Source organism: Neolamprologus brichardi, chromosome 18 (genome assembly GCF_056152115.1).
Source record: "Neolamprologus brichardi isolate AB-2024 chromosome 18, ASM5615211v1, whole genome shotgun sequence".
Taxonomy (NCBI): domain Eukaryota; kingdom Metazoa; phylum Chordata; class Actinopteri; order Cichliformes; family Cichlidae; genus Neolamprologus; species Neolamprologus brichardi.
The window spans coordinates 25,513,447-25,530,938 of record NC_142121.1 but is presented as its reverse complement, the minus strand read 5'-3'; the positions used below and the strand labels follow the sequence as shown (position 1 = coordinate 25,530,938).

General features: G+C 41.8%; 1 protein-coding gene across 2 annotated transcripts; it reads left to right on the top strand.

Moving 5' to 3' along the window:
- Window positions 1–4,601: 4,601 nt before the first annotated feature.
- Window positions 4,602–17,467, top strand: LOC102782415 (integrin alpha-6-like). 2 transcript variants are annotated; one of them, XM_006786701.3, is made up of 26 exons: window positions 4,602–4,847; window positions 9,763–9,890; window positions 10,001–10,080; window positions 10,269–10,533; window positions 10,681–10,812; window positions 10,930–11,143; window positions 11,248–11,441; window positions 11,546–11,643; window positions 12,056–12,180; window positions 12,262–12,357; window positions 12,459–12,520; window positions 12,648–12,814; window positions 12,898–13,041; window positions 13,125–13,234; window positions 13,398–13,554; window positions 13,638–13,712; window positions 13,831–13,910; window positions 14,072–14,146; window positions 14,238–14,340; window positions 14,472–14,642; window positions 14,765–14,866; window positions 14,970–15,080; window positions 15,498–15,593; window positions 15,719–15,844; window positions 16,016–16,101; window positions 16,641–16,775. In XM_006786701.3, exons 1-25 carry the CDS (start codon window positions 4,672–4,674, stop codon window positions 16,082–16,084), a joined length of 3,156 nt encoding a protein of 1,051 aa, XP_006786764.2. In that variant the 5' UTR covers window positions 4,602–4,671; the 3' UTR covers window positions 16,085–16,101; window positions 16,641–16,775. The 2 variants fall into 2 exon arrangements, with proteins under 2 accessions (XP_006786764.2, XP_006786763.2); XM_006786700.2 differs by lacking the exon at window positions 16,016–16,101 and having other exon boundaries at window positions 16,641–17,467.
- The last annotated feature ends 25 nt before the right edge of the window (window positions 17,468–17,492 follow it).

Genomic DNA, 17,492 nt, shown 5'->3' with positions numbered 1-17,492 from the left:
TATTTGCTTCAAAGGAGCCAGACTTGATCTTGAGAAGCAGTTCTCCAGACTTTTTGAAGATTTTCAAGTTTTGATTTTATTTGTTTACTGACATATTGCTGCCCTTTTGCATAACTCAAGCATAGACAGCTAACTTAAGGGATGAATCTGAGTTGCATCTACAAATAACAGACAACATAGCAAAGAACAAATTTGAAATTGTATCTGCAGGGAAAAAAAAATCTACTGTTCACTAAAGCCTCATCAGGAATGGTTTCAGTGAAAGGAGGTCAAGAAGCCATTGTTAAGGTAGAAAGAGAAAAGGCAGAGGTAGGTGTAATGTACACTGGGAATGCATGTATGCATGTATGGAAGTGGATATATCCTTACCATGGAACACTAGGCACTGGACCTTAACATTATTAAAGCAGTGCCTGATTATCTTGACAGAAAAGTCATCAACATCCAAAGAAAAGCTTTGAATGTCCTTCAAGAAGTCTGGAAAACCTGGAGTTGAAAAACACTACTATATAAATTTTACGTATTGTCCTGTACAGAGACTTAATTCCTTATTTTTGTATATGTATTTAAAAATCACCAAGTACAAACTACATTAATTATTATAAAATTGTCTCTATAGAGTATGTGTGCCACAAGTTATAGCTAATATGCAAGAAAGTAAACTGGAGTCCCAATACTGACACAGGGAGGGTTTCCATTTGATTGATTTAAGGTGGAAAGCTTTCTCTTATGACCTCTGCACTGTTTCATTGTGAGGATTTCTTTCTGGCTTTTCAACAGAGTAGAAAAAAAATGAACCGATTTTGTGCTCTTGAGCCACAGATAAGTGGCTTGATTTGGGCTTGGTCTGCTTGGCTTCTGTGTGTCTCGTTGTCCTTCCTGTGTCTAAACATCCAAAGCATGCTGTCAAAATAAGAGCAAGAGTGCAGTGTTATGTGTCTGTGTGTAGATGGTATGTATCGCCTGAGGCGGCTCCAAAAGGTCTTTGATAAATGGCCTCTGTCTGCCTCTGTTGTCTTCTGAGATGCACACTCCCACATAGGCATTATTCCCCAAAACACACTGGGAGCTCAATGCTCTGCACAATGCTCTCTCACAATGCCTCACAATGCTCAGAGAAACCGGTTATAGAGCTCAAAGCAATGGCCTTTCAGCTGTGAGTGCATGGGCCTCACTGGGAGGTGTGGACAAATTTGGGTAAGGATGGAAAGGCTTGAAAGGAGAGCAAGCTTCCCATTTCTTTATAACTCAGGGGAGAAAAAATCCACTAACCAAATTACTCAAATTTTTATTTACTTCAATCTACAGATGGTATTTAAATGAAGGTGTTCTGTCTTAACCAGAAAACTGACCCACTCAGGTTACCCAACATTTTTTGAAGCACACCTGGACTCATCAATGCACAGCTACAGCCATCTTACATTACATCCCCTGCAGGACTGGGACATGACGTGTTGCTTATTTGGGAGAAAAATGCACAAAGGTGAAGCCGCTAGCACGTTGCAACTGCACTTGCAGCAATTACTTCTTACTGACTGTAATCAATACACTCATCGAGAGAGATCGAGGATCTGTTACAGCCTGCATTCTGAGTGTGTCTTCATCTCATAAGATATGCTAAGAAATTTGATCAATGCTATGAATAAAAGAGGCCAGTTAGAATGCAGATTATTCATTTGCCCTTACAATATCATTTTCCTGCTTGCATTAAGCAGGTTAAGGATATTTACAGCCTTATGCACTCAGTGAAAGTACAGAGAGTCGGTGTGCTGCAGTTATGAAAGATCTCGGGGTTGGTGTGATTGTGAAACCGATGTGTGTGTGTTTCTCAGTATCCCTAGGCTACATGTTTCTACAACAGTCATCGCTCTCAGTTCAGTGTGCTACACCCACAGGTGCAGCTTAAGAAGTTTGGGGTGTGGCTTGGACAAGTTCAGGTGCTGCATTTGGACTTGCATGTGCCAGAAGTTTGCTATCACTGCCATTTTTCTCCTCTGGCACCCGGGGGAAGGGTTTTCCTGTTGTAACACCGAACATCCTGTACCGTACACATGACTAAGATCTTAATTGTGGGTGTAGATCATTAAGAAAATATGCTATGTGTGTGAGCATATGAATTGTTTTTATAGAAAATCTCCACATTATTGTAATTGTTGAAGAAGAAAATCACTGACTGTTTAATGTTAGCAGCAAATAAACGGAAATTCAAAGATGTTAAATTAATTCATCATTTGAAGATGGATGCACTGGTGAGATTGTACAGGACTTGTGCCTCTCTACTGTCAGGACAGTTTGTCACACGATTGATGCACAAATGTTACAATAGAAGAAATGTGTGAGCTACACACACCGGCCACTTCATTAGGCACATCTTGCTGGTACCGCATTGGACTGCTTTTGTTGTCAGGACTGCATTAATTCTTCATGGCACAGATTCAACAGGATGCTGGATACAATCCCCAGAGACTTTGTCCATACTGACACGATAGCATCACACAGTGGCTGCAGATTGTCAGCTGCACATCCATGGTGAGAATCTCCTGCTCCACCTTGGTTATGTCTTTCTATAGGTTAAAAGCACTCTGGCCATTTTACTCTGACCTCTGGTATCAACAAAGGTTTTCACCCAGAGAACTGCTGCTCACTGGACTCCTCTCTTTTTTTGTACCATTCTCTGTAAACTCTACAGATTGTTGTGCAGGAAAGTAGATCTGAATTACACAGACTAGCTTGTCTGACTCTGACAATCAAGACACATTCAAAGTCGCTTAAATCACCTTTCTTATTCATTCTGACTCTTGGTTTGAACTGCAGCAGGAGTTGCATTAGTTACTGTGATTGGCTGATTAGATAATTGTGTTAAAGAGTTGAACGGGTGTACCCAGTGGAGAGACCAGTGACTGTAGGACAGTAAAGGAGAAAAAGAAACAGCATGTAGTGAAATATGTGAAGTAAAGAAAAATTATAATCAAATCTTTATGAATTGTCAGCAGTTGCAAAGTAAGACTGAAGGAGAACAGAAGTGGAATGAAACCATAAAAACACGAGAAGTAATGAGAACTGCCACATATAAACACAAACACACTTTAAACCGCAAGGTTCAAGGCAAGGGTGAACTAAGCTAACCCACGCTGCTTTGCTCCACACACTCCCGCTCTTATCAGTGATAAGGCTGACTGTTGTATCCAACCTTCTGCAGTCATAAATTGCTGACGGTTGCCCAGTTGGCATGCTCACCTTAAAAGCTCTACTGTACCAAGACAAAGACACAAATATAAAGTTGGAAGGCGGATGGCCACATGATTTAAAGATTCCACTAGATTAAGAATGAGATTTTGATGTGATAATATTATCAGCTGCCAAACATGTGACTGACTGAGAGAAAAAGAATGTTTTTAAAAGCTGATTGAATTACCGTAGTCTTCTCTAACATTGGAATATCAAAAAAGTGCACCTTATGTTTACTAAACCCCCCCAAAATTAGGCTTTGTAATGTTGAACGATCCGATCATCAATCAATTTTTCCCATTAACAAAGACCTAAATAAACAATGTAACTGTACAGGAATCACATTCTTCTTCTGCCCTTTCCCCTTTCTGCACTCCATTCCTCCATTATTTGTGCCTTTTATAGTACAGTATTTGGGCAGTTTCTTTCTCTCTCTCCCTCCCTGTCTGCCCTCTTTCAGCAGACAAAGCCGCCGTTGTCTGCTGATATGCTGCGTTGCGAGGACAAGCTTTGGGTCACCGTCTCATGGAATGCCTTGAAAATCATCTGGTGACAGAGTCTACTAATATGTGGGTCTGTGCCCGCTGCAGTCTCTGGCTCCTTTTGACTCATCTAATGATTCATTACAGAGGACACAGGCCCCAGGGTGATACCATCTGATCAACAGTGCCAGAAAGATTGTACATTTAAATTGTGGATTGTTGTTGTTGTAGAGGCCTGCATATTTCTCTTTCTTCTTTTCCTGCGCTCCAACGTTGTATGTTTCTCACATGCTGTTCTCTCTTCTCATCTGTCTCTTCCACTCCCTTGTCATTGTGTTGCCATTGTCTAGACTGTGCAACCAGTGCCAAGAGGGGAAATTAGTATCTACTTATAGCAGCATGTTTCACTCTTCCTCTCTCCCAAAGCTGCTGACTCTTTCTTAATTAAATGGATGCTTGAAGTCGGTAGGCTCAGGCACAATTTGCTCTTATGTCGCCGGATATCTTGACGATCTTTTCCCACTTGTGGGATTTTATTATGTATTTTGTTTTTGGTCGTTTCCAGGGGAGCTCACCAGCAGGCCTTATAATAGTGTTATAAAGCCTAATTAGAAATTTACTATCAGATGCTGCCAGTGTAGGCACAAGCACCATTTTCTTGCCATAAATGCGTTTTTAGGCAGACTCAGGCATTAGTGACCCAGTTAGATTACAGCATTGATCTACTGGAAACTAACAACAGACTAATGTTTCCATCAGAGTTACATTTTGGCATGTAAACTGCAATTGAAGCAATCTGAGGTATGGTAGGATGGGGTGGGATGTGTCGGTGCATGAGAGGTAGGAGGAGCGGCTAACAAGTGGACAGCAGTCAGTCCTCCAGCAGCAGCCCTCAGTCGCACTCTGCACCTCCTGCACTAAGGAGTCCCTTTTCAGTAGTTCAAGGAAGCTTCGCGTTTTCATGGAGGGCTGGATCACCTGTGGACTTTGGCTAATCGCCTTTCTCTCTAGCTGTGGGCTGCTCTCGGCTTTCAACTTGGACACCGACAATGTCCAGCGGAAGACCGGAGACCCCGGGAGCCTGTTCGGCTTCTCTCTCGCCATGCACCGGCAGCTCCTTCCGAAGGAAAAGAGAATGTAAGTGTCAGAGTTTTGCTTTTAAAGGATAAAATGTCCGGAGGCTGTTAATGGAATTGTTTTTTTTCCTTGAAAGAACCTTGGAAACACACCTCAGTGTGTTTAAAATGAACCAGTATACATATAATTAAGTTATTACTGCACAATACACACTTTAGACGGCTGGAAGAAAAAAAAAAAATCCGCCTAAAACTACTTTTGGGAGCCGCAGACCGCAAGTGAGTTACCTCAGCAGCACCGCAAGTAGGCCTGTGCGTGATCAGGTCAGGTCAGGTTTGTCAGGTACGCAACATTTCCACCAACAGCTTCTTCTTCTTCTTCTTCTTTAGGCCACACGAGCTCTTATAAGTTTAACTCGAGGCCCGTCTTGCTTGTTAATATTTCCTTCTTTCAGGTTACTTATTTGTGAGTTTTTATTGGAGCTACAAGGCAACTTTTTGTGCGCGTGCACGCGGCGCGCGTTCACATTTCTCTTTTCTTGTTGACTTCAACCGGGACCCAGCCTTGACTTTTTTGGGGGGCGAAACATCTCAGTGAATCACTGTTGGTATTTTCTTGGGCACTGTTTCAGAGGGGACTGTCACCCTGCATAAAGAACAAGTGCCATCAAGTGGTCACTGATTGGAACAGCCTGATTATAAACTGACCCAAGAGCAGATAACTTAAGACTTTTTTCCCCCTCCAAGAGACTGAAGGTTCATGTCCTGCTTTATTTTAAACTGCACGGTAGTCTCAGCAATTCTTAGTAATTCATTGATATTTGATTTACATTTAATTTACAAAGACATTTCACAATCACATCTAACCCAGATGGATTAATTAATTACTTCACTTTTATATCTGCCTTGATGCTAATACGAATGAAGATGTTACACATTACCAGCATTAATGTACTTCCTAGCTAAACAGACAACCAGGTTACACATGGAAATATGCCCTGTCGGAAAAAAGCGTCTCTGTTAGAATTTGTGTCTCTTCTGTAGCTACTTACATGTACTTACATGCTTCAGGCAACACTATATGGTTTGACAATGTCAGTCATGCGATATGTTGTTCAGGTTGTATTATGCAATCTAGAGTATCCGAGTGAAAGTTGTCACATTTTAACTTTTAACTGTACATTACCAGCGGTGCAGACAGCATAAGTGCCTCCAGTAGAGACTAAGATGTAATCATGGGAATAATATGTGTAAAGTGCATCTATTAACTGGCTTTTTCCAAAAAATCAATACTCAGGCATTCCTATGTTTTGCATAGATAAAGTAAAATTATGGTTTAAGTTGAGTTAACTTGTATTTGCTTAATTATTAACCCGAACCTCACAACACCACAGGCTGCAAGATTTCCTACACTGTACGCCCAGCAATGATTAAAACCCCTAGTTTGATACCTTCTCCACAGCTGTTACATACACAATTTAAACTTTACACACTCCTGCTACTGCTGCACTTTCACACACACACACGCACACACACACAGTGCCAGTTTCTGTCTTAGCTCCAGGCTAAATGAAAGACACATGGTGATCTGCACGAGACTGAAGCTATAAGCTATCACAAAGTCAGCTTCGGGTTAAATACAAGAAAACAGAAAAGTCTGTTAAAAAAGGGGAAAAAATACTTGAATGTAGGAATAATGTAGAATGAACTTTTAGTGGAGGCGTCAGATGCTCCAGTGTTGGATGCTCAGGTAGTTGTAACTATTTTTCGACTGCTCTGTGAGAGGGAAAAGAAAACCTTTGAAGCAAAACCATAAATTAAAATATGCTGACTTCTAACTATTAGGTGCACGTGTTGTGATATGTGTGTGTGTGTGTGTGTGTTGGAGTATAAAGCCATGTCTGTTTTTTGCAAGTAACTGTTAGAGAAGTGTGCGCTCACTGTGGATGCTGTATCTGTGTGTCTGCACTTGCATTCGTGTCCCGACAGTGGATGTGTGTGCACATGTGAGTGCCTGTTTGGTGGGTTTTAATGGTGCTGATGCATGCTGTGGCTGAGCAGTGAGGCGTTGCCTTGTTGTCAGTCATTTGGAAAACTGTCAGAGAGCTCAGTGTGCTGCTTGCTTTATACATTCCTGACCTGGGGCAAAATAGGGATAGATAGATAGATAGATAGATAGATAGATAGATAGATAGATAGATAGATAGAGAGATAGATAGATAGATAGATAGATAGATAGATAGATAGATAGATTTTGTCAAAGTTTACTAATATCCATTCCAGAAAACTGTGTGCTAATGTGTTTTTAGTGTGTCTGTACCTGTGTACCTCCATGTTTGTCTCCTCTGGGTGTGCACAATTAGTCACAGTTCTTTGCAGGCCATGCATGCCAACTTGTATTCAGACTTATTTCACAGTGTTTGTGCCCTACAGGTATCAGTGTTGCAAGTTCCTGCAGGAGAGGGCAGGACCTGAATATGCATGTGCGCGCACATCTGTATGTGTGTATGTGTGTAGCATTCCATGCTTCTTCATAATTGCCAGATGGAGCTGTCTGTATAATAAAGTCAAGAGGGAAAGCGCAAAATACATAAGTGGAGAGAGGAGGGAGAAGGAGGAGAGTTTAGGGTATTTTAAGAGGTCGGATCGAGTGTGAGAAATGTGTGGGAGAAAGTAAATGCATATGTGTGTGTATTTCTGTGGGATTTGTGAAATAATATGACTCTGGAGAGATGGAAACATGTAACAAGAAGAGTAAAAAATTTAGAAACAGGCTGTGAGTTTCAGTAGTTTCAGTGATATTGTCAGTATCTTGCTGTCAGTGTCTTTTTAATACCAAATCAGCTCAGTGTATTAGTGTATGTGGGCTGTGTATTGCGTAAAGAACACATATAAGAGCCAGATTCCCCTGAGGATAGTTTTGGTTATCCAACATCAAAAAGAAAGGAGGGGAAGCTGAAGAAAAGAAAGAGGGAATGGCTGAAGAACGCTGAGAGGAACACAAATCAGGTGTACATCTGGGCACCAAATACAAGCATTTTTCAGCCAGTAAGATTCAGTGAGCTCGATGCTGGCAGAGAGATGGAGAGAGAAGTTGGGCAACATGTCATGAACCTCTGTATCTGAAGGCCATTTGGAAGTAAATGCCTGTAGTTGATAGGGCGCCACTAACTGTTACTAGGCAACGGGTTGTGTCTTAAGCCGGCAGCCAGTTCACTGCTGTAAAAAGAAAAAGAAAAGGAAAAGACACTCCTCTCCCGATGGGACGTCTCTCCAGTGGCTTTTCTAAACTATCTGTTGCGATACACAGGACGAGCTGATATGTGTGTTCAACTGCCGCCTCTATGTGTGCGACCGTCAATGCACAGCTGGACCCAAACACACACACACTCTCTCTTTTTAGTTGTCTTAGTTCTTCCTGTGGTCCACGTCGTACGTCGGGCCTTCCTCCCCTGGTGGTAAATGATTAGATAAACAGCCGGGTCACTGTCAGCGAAGCCGCACATCAGCTGTATCACACTTCCTGACACATCGTGTCATGTGACAAAAAGGTTTTAATGTGCAGCAATAAAAATAATTCATATTCTTTGCTAAATGTTTTTGTGTTTGAGAAATTGTGCAGTAGACTAACGTCACTTTCAGCTCCCAACAAACCCATTATTGTTAGTTGGATTTACTCCAAAGAAAATCAGCTGATTGAGTGTATATATATATATATATATATATATATATATGTAGAGAGAGAGAGAGAGAGAGAGAGATTTTTTTTAATCTCCTATTCATTGTTATTACTTCTTGTCTCCCAGAGGATACTGGGAGCGGATATGCATCCACTGGAATTCTCTTTTTGAGGTGATGACTCACTAAAATTGAGCTCATTGCAAGAATTTTAGTGTGATAACATGTTTTCTGTTTTTTGCATACTGAGCTTGGAGCTGGAGAGTTGACTCCAGACTTTGTGGTATGAACCGTCAAGTGTCATTCACGTCCCCTTATAATTTAAAAAAGGCTGGATGGGACACTTAATGGGTGGATAACAGCAAAAATTATAGTGTTCTGGTTTCTGAATCAAGGCCAAACCAATCCAGTGGTTGAAACAGGATAAACAAAGTGTACTTGTCCGTCGTGCAAAAGGAGCCTACTGAAGAGAAATTTACTCCAAATGTACGTGACTATTTGGACATCTATCTGCCATTTTTTGTATGCCATAAATAGTTGTGATTACCCATCACCCTTGCTGGAGTTAGTATTCATCATGATTTATACTGCCTCAGTAGGCTGGCTGTTTAGTTTGACATCTACCATTTTTGGTGTCTGTACAGCTGATATGATGGTTTCATAAAGCCTCAGCTTTTTACTCTGCTATATGTTTCAGGATGGTGTTTGTATCTGAGGATGCTTTGTATTTCAGCTAAAATGGCTTTTTTTAATTTTATCTGTGGATGACAGTTTGCTGGACGACCTTAACTCTGAAGGTCAGCGATCAGACCAAGCAAGCTGGATAAAGACGGATCATTGTACTGGCAGTGCTTTACTCTCTCCCTTGAAAACCTGTGTAGAGTTTAATTTCAACGGATGACATTGTTGACTTGATTCACTTTGTAGGAAACCCTGAGATCTGGAGGCCCATCATCGATGGCTGGGTGTGGCATTTGCCCTTTTTTTGGACCACAAAGGCAGAGTCTGTGTATATGTGTGTGTGCAATCGTCCTCGGCAGGCGACCTGAAAGGATTCTTTGACTCAGTTTGACTGTTGACTGTGAGGACATGGAACATCAGTTTTGTGGCGGATGTGCATATGTGTTTGTGAGTCTGTGTGTATGTGTGAGTATCAGTGGAATGTGTGATCATTTCATGAGTAAGTGAAAGAAATGCCAGATTGTTCCTCATGCTAATAAATGTATGTCAGAACAGAGTAACAATGAGTGTTTGATTGTGGTGCGTATGGGCCCGATTCATACATGCATCTGTTGCAGGCTGCTGGTTGGTGCCCCGAGAGCAAAAGCTTTGAGCGGTCAAAAATCTAACGTGACAGGAGGGCTCTACAATTGTGACATGAGCTCCACAACCAGTGACTGCAGCAGGGTTATCTTTGATAATGATGGTGAGACATTAGCTGACATTTGAGCATTTTTTCTTAATATGAATTTGGTCATTTTAAACATTAAGTTGAGTTGCAATGTCTTCTCTGTGCCTATTTTTATCCCTGTGTAGAGAATAAGGCCACAGAGGACAAAGAAAACCAGTGGATGGGAGTGACAGTCAAAAGTCAGGGACCAGGAGGCCAGGTCGTGGTAAGGTTTTTTTTTTGTATCTGAACACAAATTTGATTAAAACTCATTATTACTATTTAGTTGTTCAAACAGATGGTTATTAATGTAACGACAAATTGATATTGTCAAAAAAAATAACCGTTGTCTCTCCAACAAAGCACACCTTAGTCTCATTCACTGCACTTAACTGTGTCTGCTTCCCCTGGCAGACCTGTGCTCATCGCTACCAGCGCCGGGCCAATGTGGGCTCACCGTCGTTGGAATCTCGTGACATAATTGGCCGCTGCTACGTGCTGAGTCAGTCATTAAAAGTGAACTCAAATGAGAATGGAGAAGGAGGTGCATGGTATTTTTGTGACCAGAGGAACAGAGGCCACGAGATGTTTGGTTCCTGCCAGCAGGGCCTCTCTGCTACATTCGACAAGGACTACCACTACATTATCTTTGGGGCTCCTGGAGCTTACAACTGGAAAGGTAGTGTGCATGCATATGTTTACTGTGAAATGTAATAAATCTACTTTGTATGAATTTTTTTCCCCCAGCTATCAGAATAGAGGAATGTGCTTGTGAGGATTATTTCAGTCAATACTTACAAGCCTCCCCTCCGCTTTCGTCTTGAAGGTATAGTACGCGTGGAGCAGAAAAATGACTCTTTCATAGAAAGGGGCATCTTTGATGATGGTCCATATGAGGCAGGAGACGAGAACCAAAAGAACCCTGACCTGGTCCCTGTTCCTGCCAGTAGCTACCTGGGTAAAAACTATAACTTGACTGTGATTTTAGTCATTCGCTTTATACAGAGACATATTTTCTAGCACTTCATGGTTCTTTGATTATTTAAGGAATCGCTTCTTTGTCTCTTTGTGTCAGGCTTCTCTCTGGACTCAGGTAAACGTTTGACTAAGAAAGGCCAGCTAACAGTGGTGGCTGGAGCTCCCAGAGCTCACCACAGTGGAGCGGTGGTACTGCTAAAGACAGGTGGGGACACAAGCAACATATTAGTTGAAGAGTTCTCACTAGAAGGCGAGGGGTTGGCTTCATCTTTTGGCTACGATCTTACGGTGCTGGACCTCAACAAGGATGGGTGAGTGATACTGTGATACAAACAGCAACCTGCAACTTCTGCACCGTCGCTGTTGCTACTGTGGCTTTATTCTAATGAATGTGCAATGCTGTTTTCTTTATTAGCTGGGAGGACATTGTGGTGGGGGCACCACAGTACTTTGAGAAGGACGGAGAAATGGGAGGAGCTGTCTACGTCTACATCAACAATGCTGGAAAGTGGAACAAAGTAACACCCACCAGAATAGTTGGACCCTTGGACTCAATGTTTGGCCTGGCTGTAGAAAACCTGGGAGACATCAATCTGGATGGTTATGATGGTGAGCTTGCAATAGTTCTGCATATACACGTATACTGTGGTCTGCTAGTCAGTCTTGACATCAGCAGAAATACATAACCATTCTGTTGTTGTTCTTCATGCCAGATTTTGCAGTGGGAGCTCCTTATGATGATAAGGGCAAAGGGAAGGTTTACATCTACTATGGATCAGCTACAGGACAAATCTCTCCAAAAGCCTCACAGGTACATAATAAACACCTGATTTCAAGCTTTCTACTCTCCTGTTATGCCTGTTAGTTGTGGCAGAAAAGTGCTGCCAAGCTGCCAAGTGCCTAACAAAGGGGAATAGTTATGTTACTTTGAATAAGTGCCCTGAAATGACACGTGCTTTGGCTTGGCATTATGAATTCGCTGACCCGAATTCACATTTTTATACCCAGATTTGAGCCGGCACTCTGGACTTCTCGGAGAAGTCATCAAGCATAACATTCAACCAATAAAACACGATTTTCTGTTCTGGAATTGAAGTAAATAACTATCATTTAGCATCTTAATTAGAATAATATTTTTTTTAAAAGATAGCGTGCTTTTAGTATCTGGATGTATGCTGTACAATACGCGGCTTTGATGAAGGTATGTGTTCCTCCTCCGTCAGGTGCTGCCTGGTCCTTCAGGAGTGAAACTGTTTGGCTACTCTTTGGCGGGAAACATGGACTTGGATTACAACTCCTACCCTGACCTGGCTGTCGGATCCCTCTCAGACTCTGTGTTCGTCTACAAGTGCGTGAGCTGGCGCGTGGATCACATTGTGTTATCTCTCGTCCTGTTTACTTAAAAGCTCACCGAGTCGTCTCTTCACAGAGCCCGTCCGGTTATTGACATCCAGAAGAAAATCACAATCACACCAAAGGAAATTGACCTCCTCAAAAACAACTGTGACAACAATAGCAAGTTCTGGTGCGTGTACCCAATCTATTATTGAATTTCTAAACTTCTTCAACACTGAGCTGTAAAACTGTGCTCTGTCTGACTGTACATAAATTGGATTGTGTCCCCAGCTTGACTATTAAAGCGTGCTTCTCCTACTCTGCCAATCCTGAGAGTTATGCTCCAAAACTGGGTAGGTTGAGGCACAAATTTTTTTCTCCTTAGTTTACAACAATCTTCATTATTGCATTTTCTCCCCTTATTATCATAGCAATACTTCACTTTCACTTACAATGTATTTCTTTCTCTGTTGCATCCAGAGGTCAAATACACCCTTGCTGCGGACACTGAAAACAGGAAGAATAATCTTAAAACCAGGGCGGCCTTCATTAACTCCTCCCCTGGCAGTAGCCATGAATCCTCAGGGACCATCACTTTGGACAAGAAAGGAGTGGAACAGTGCATTGAACGACAACTCGCCTTGCAGGTATCGAAGGTTTCTGCATTCTCTCGCGATCCAAGTTAACTGCCGGCGGCGCGTAATGCTTTGTTTATGTTGTCGTGCTTCAGGAAAATATTCGAGACAAGCTACGCGGGATCCCCATTGATGTGTCTGTGGAAATCATTGGTGGCAGACGTAAACGCAGACAGAGCTCGGGTCCTGGGCTGCAGCCGGTCCTGGATGCTAAAGCGTCGCAGCCAACTCGATCAGTGGTGTGTGCGCGCATCTTATTCAGTTTATGTGATGTCTCCTCCTATTCTGTGTTATTTCTTAAATGGGAAAATGTTGTTTGCAGGTGGAGTTCATGAAGACCGGTTGTGGGTCTGACAATGTGTGTCAGAGCAATCTGAAGATGGAATATAACTATGGCCACTGGAACGATGAAAAATTCATTCCGCTACCAAAGTAAGATTATAAAAACACTTTTCTTTCTCTCGTTTTCTTCTTTTTTAAAACTTGATTTAAAATGCTCATCCTGAGATGCGTTCGCCACACTGTTTCCCTGCACCGAGCTGTGAAAGATGTGCACACTTCATCAAACGGGCTCACGATTTGTGTGTGTTTGAAGGGAGAATGATGTGCCGGTGCTCTCACTCAGTAACCAGAAGGAAATCGCCTTAGAGGTCAGGGTGAGCAATGCAGGTGGGGATGATGCGTACGAAGCCTCCATGATCGCTTCTTTTCCTAGCTCCTTAACCTACTCTGCAACCCGCTTGCCTAATAAAGTAAGTGTGTCTGATACTCTCTCTCTCTCTCACATACACAGACACCCACTTTAGTTCTGATTTGGACTTATTATTGATTTCAGGTAAACTGCCAAGCCAATAAAAATGGTTCTCTGGTCGATTGTGATCTTGGAAATCCCTTTGAAAAGGGAGAAATGGTGAGCGAAAAATCACAGTTTGGCACCATCTAATTCCCCTCCACATGTATAAATATTAACACTTAATAAAATAATAATAAGAGCACGGAATAAAATATGGATCTCTGTATGTTTATAGACCACCTTCTACATTATTTTGGGTACAGCTGGCATATCTTTCAACATCTCTGAAGTAGAGGTTAATCTTCAACTGAAAACGTAAGTACATCCGAGCTTGTAATCCTGCAGCCCCAACTGCTAAATAACACTGGTTGCACCTGCAAATGAAATAGCTACACTACTGGAATATAACAAACTTAGTTTATGTATGTTAGAATAAAATTTGTAGTTTGATATCTGTGTAAATATTGTTTCAACAGGACTAGCATGCAGCAATTAGCGCCGGTCAAAGCAAAGGCAAAGGTGGCCATTGAGTTACAGCTCTCTGTGTTAGGGTAAGAAACACACGCATATACATAAATGTGCAGGAAACACATAGATGTGCACCGACTCATGCTGGCTACTGTGTATTTTTTCTCTCTGCAGACAAGCCACGCCATCTCAGGTCTACTTTACGGGAGATGTCAAAGGCGAGACGGCCATTAAAACTGAAAGTGACATGGGCAGTGCCATCACACATCACTTCAGAGTGAGTACAGGAAAAGCAACTAGATCGTTCATTTATTTTCCTGAATTTATCGTTAATCCAACAATTTTGTGTTCCGAACGGGGCGAGTAAGAACATTTCAACTGAAATTGTACTACTTCCTGTTTTTACAGATAATCAACTTGGGAAGGCGTTTGACTGATTTCGGGGTCGCCACTCTCGACATTGACTGGCCAAAAGAGACAGCGGATGGGAAGTGGCTGCTTTACCTGATGAAAATCACTACCACGGGAGTGGATCAGATACAGTGCACACCTAAAAGTGAGATTAATCCTCTTAAAAAGGTAAAACGCCACGTTAATGTGTCATCGCCATCCTCCCATGAAAGAATTTATAAATGTATTTTATTTTGACAAGATGTTGAGTTAATGGCAATAAACTAAATACATTTCTTTTCTTATTTCAGGAAGAAGTTAACACAAGAAAGAGGAGAGAAGTCTCAGGAACACAAGGGAGTGATATGGGCACTATTTTAAGCTTAATTGATAGCAAGAAATCAAAAACTCTGGTAATGCAACCTTTTGTTTGTTCTAGACTATTACATTATTTTATGCACCTTTCAGCCAGCTGAATGGGCATTTGGCAGTAACTTTGCACTCCCTTGTCAACAGTCTTGTGACGATGGGGCAAAATGTGTGACGATAAGGTGCCCTCTGCGGGGCCTGGACAGTAATGCAGCCATCAGTCTTCACTCTCGCCTCTGGAATAGCACCTTCATCGAGGTAAGTGGTTGTACTCAGTTGTTATCACTGGATTTGAAAAAAGGAAACCCCAAATGTTTTTCAATGGCAACAGTGTATATTCGTTATTTAATCTCAAAAATAACAGTTGAATTATGATAACATGGGTTGATACAACTGTTATTGTTGACCTCAAGACTGCAGTTTTTTACTAAAGGGCCCAAACCATCACACCACCAGCTGCCTGACAGCGTTACAGTGTTAACTGTCAATATTACATCCCCCAAAAAGTTCAGTTTTCCAGCTGTTACTGACTTAATGTGGGAGGTTTTTTTCCCTGCTGGTGGAAATTTAGAAATAAAGAAATAACATATGGGTTTCAGGGGTTAAAGCATCTTTATTGACATGAATCTCTACTTTTGGATTTCCTTTGATTTGATTCACCTTTTCTTTAAACAGGATTATTCCGAGTTACATCATGTGGAGGTGATAGTCAACGCTGCTCTGCACCTTGATAACATAAAGAATACCGTTCGGATGAACGCTAATACACAGGTAATTGAACATAGCGGCAGATTTTACACAGTTCTGTGCACCCTCTAAACATAAAGCCTGAGGTTTTGTACAGTATACAGAGAACACTATGACATCACGTTTTGCCACTTCGCTGTGTTCCCTAGGTGAGACTGACGGCCTTCCCAGAGAGGCGTGAGGCTCGGTATGGGGGAGTGCCGTGGTGGATCATCGTGCTGTCCATCCTGTTCGGGCTACTGTTGCTGGCCCTGCTGGCTTTCCTTCTTTGGAAGGTAGGGCTAGAGGAGAACAGACCCTATCCCAGTAGTCCTACGTTTTACTGATAAAGCCTTCAGGCTTAAATCTGTGAACGTCTAGCAGCCTGTAAAGCACCTTGTACAGAACAACTGTCACTATTTATTATAGCGATTGCACATATTTTCTAATAATTTGCCTCTCCTCAGTGTGGAGTCTTTGGGAAAAAGAATAAAGAGGACCCGTCAGACAAAGAGAGACTGACACCAAATGCATAAAAAAAAAGAGAAAGAGGGTAAAATTACCCAGCCTATCATGACTGAGTGAAACCTTTTTTGTCTTGCTCCTCCTTGCTGCAAAAGTGCTGCTTTCTGGTACCAGGCAGGCTGTGGCAATTCTCACACTGTGATGTGCCATTTAAGAAAACAAAAACAAAGTGTGTATTACTACATGCATGGCCAGGGGAGGTGATGGCTGATAAGCAACGACTGTTTCTTAAAGCTCTAAGGAGGACTCGGGGTAACTTCTGCATCTCTTTGATTTCATCCCCTTTTCTGTCTCCAGTTTGTTTTCTTGCTATTACACCTGCGCTCACACGGTCTGAAGGTTTCTTTCACTCTACATTTAAAAACGGGGGACTCTGAACACCTTTTTTTCCTGTACAGAGGAGCGCAGATGGCTCATCTACGCCTCTTACGGGATTAATTGCATTTTGGCACCTGTGAAAGAGACCGATGACAAACATCTCAAACCGCTTGGCTTTCTCTGAACGTCTTTAAACGGCCTCGTTCTCAAACCGAATACTGAGTTTTGTTTTCCCTCTTTTCTCTGCAGTGTGGCTTTTTTAAACGTGCCAAATATGAAGATAAGGTTCCCAGTTACAACGCAGTTCGGATCAAACGGGAGGAGAGGGCGATGAATCCTGGAAATGCTAACTGGGAAAACCTGGAAAAGAAACCCTGGATGACAACCTGGCATGACAATGAACACTATTCTTAACAGCCAATGAAACACCACAGATTTACCGTCGCTTACGGATGAACTGCAGTTTCATAAATTTCCTGCTGTCTTGCCTTTGTACAGTGAGGACTGTAAATAGTCAAGTGTTAAAAAAAAAAAAAAAAAAAAAAAAAAAAATACGGGGTCAAACATTATGCTTCAGGGGCTGATTTGATGTTTAATAAGTCTTCATGAATCACTGGAAGGAGATGCGCTGTGTGGGAGATGGTCCAGCACCACAACCATCGGAGCTTTGGTGCTTGTGTTGTGGAAATTCAGTGTTGGGGTTAAAAGGTTTCTGAATGTATTGCACAATTTTTTTTGTACGTTTTGGAAAAGTTCGTATTTATTCTCACAAGGAGTTTCTTCTGTTACACGCTCTACAGACCAAAGAATCATGCAGTGCATACAAGTGACTTCTTTTTCCCTTTTTTAAAAAAAAAAAAAAAAAAAAAAACTAAAGCTGTATTAGCCTCCAATATTTTAAATCTACCACACATCTGCCTTTAAAGTGCCTCTGACTGACAGATACTGCAGTTTCTCTACAGTATGAGAACTTGGGCTGTAAATATCCACTGTACAATTCATCTTTGAAATTACTACATTGTAACAAAATAGGAGAAGCCTGACAGCAAACAAATAAACTTTTTTTTTTTTTTTTTTTTAAATATCCGTGTTCCCTGGGTG

Excerpts from the sequence above, each read along its gene's own strand:
- LOC102782415 (XM_006786700.2), top strand. The coding sequence starts at position 4,672 with ATGGAGGGCTGGATCACCTGTGGACTTTGGCTAATCGCCTTTCTCTCT. Across the intron at positions 11,442-11,545 it reads CAATCTGGATGGTTATGATG|ATTTTGCAGTGGGAGCTCCT; the intron begins GTGAGCTTGCAA and ends TCTTCATGCCAG. Across the intron at positions 12,521-12,647 it reads GAGTTATGCTCCAAAACTGG|AGGTCAAATACACCCTTGCT; the intron begins GTAGGTTGAGGC and ends TGTTGCATCCAG.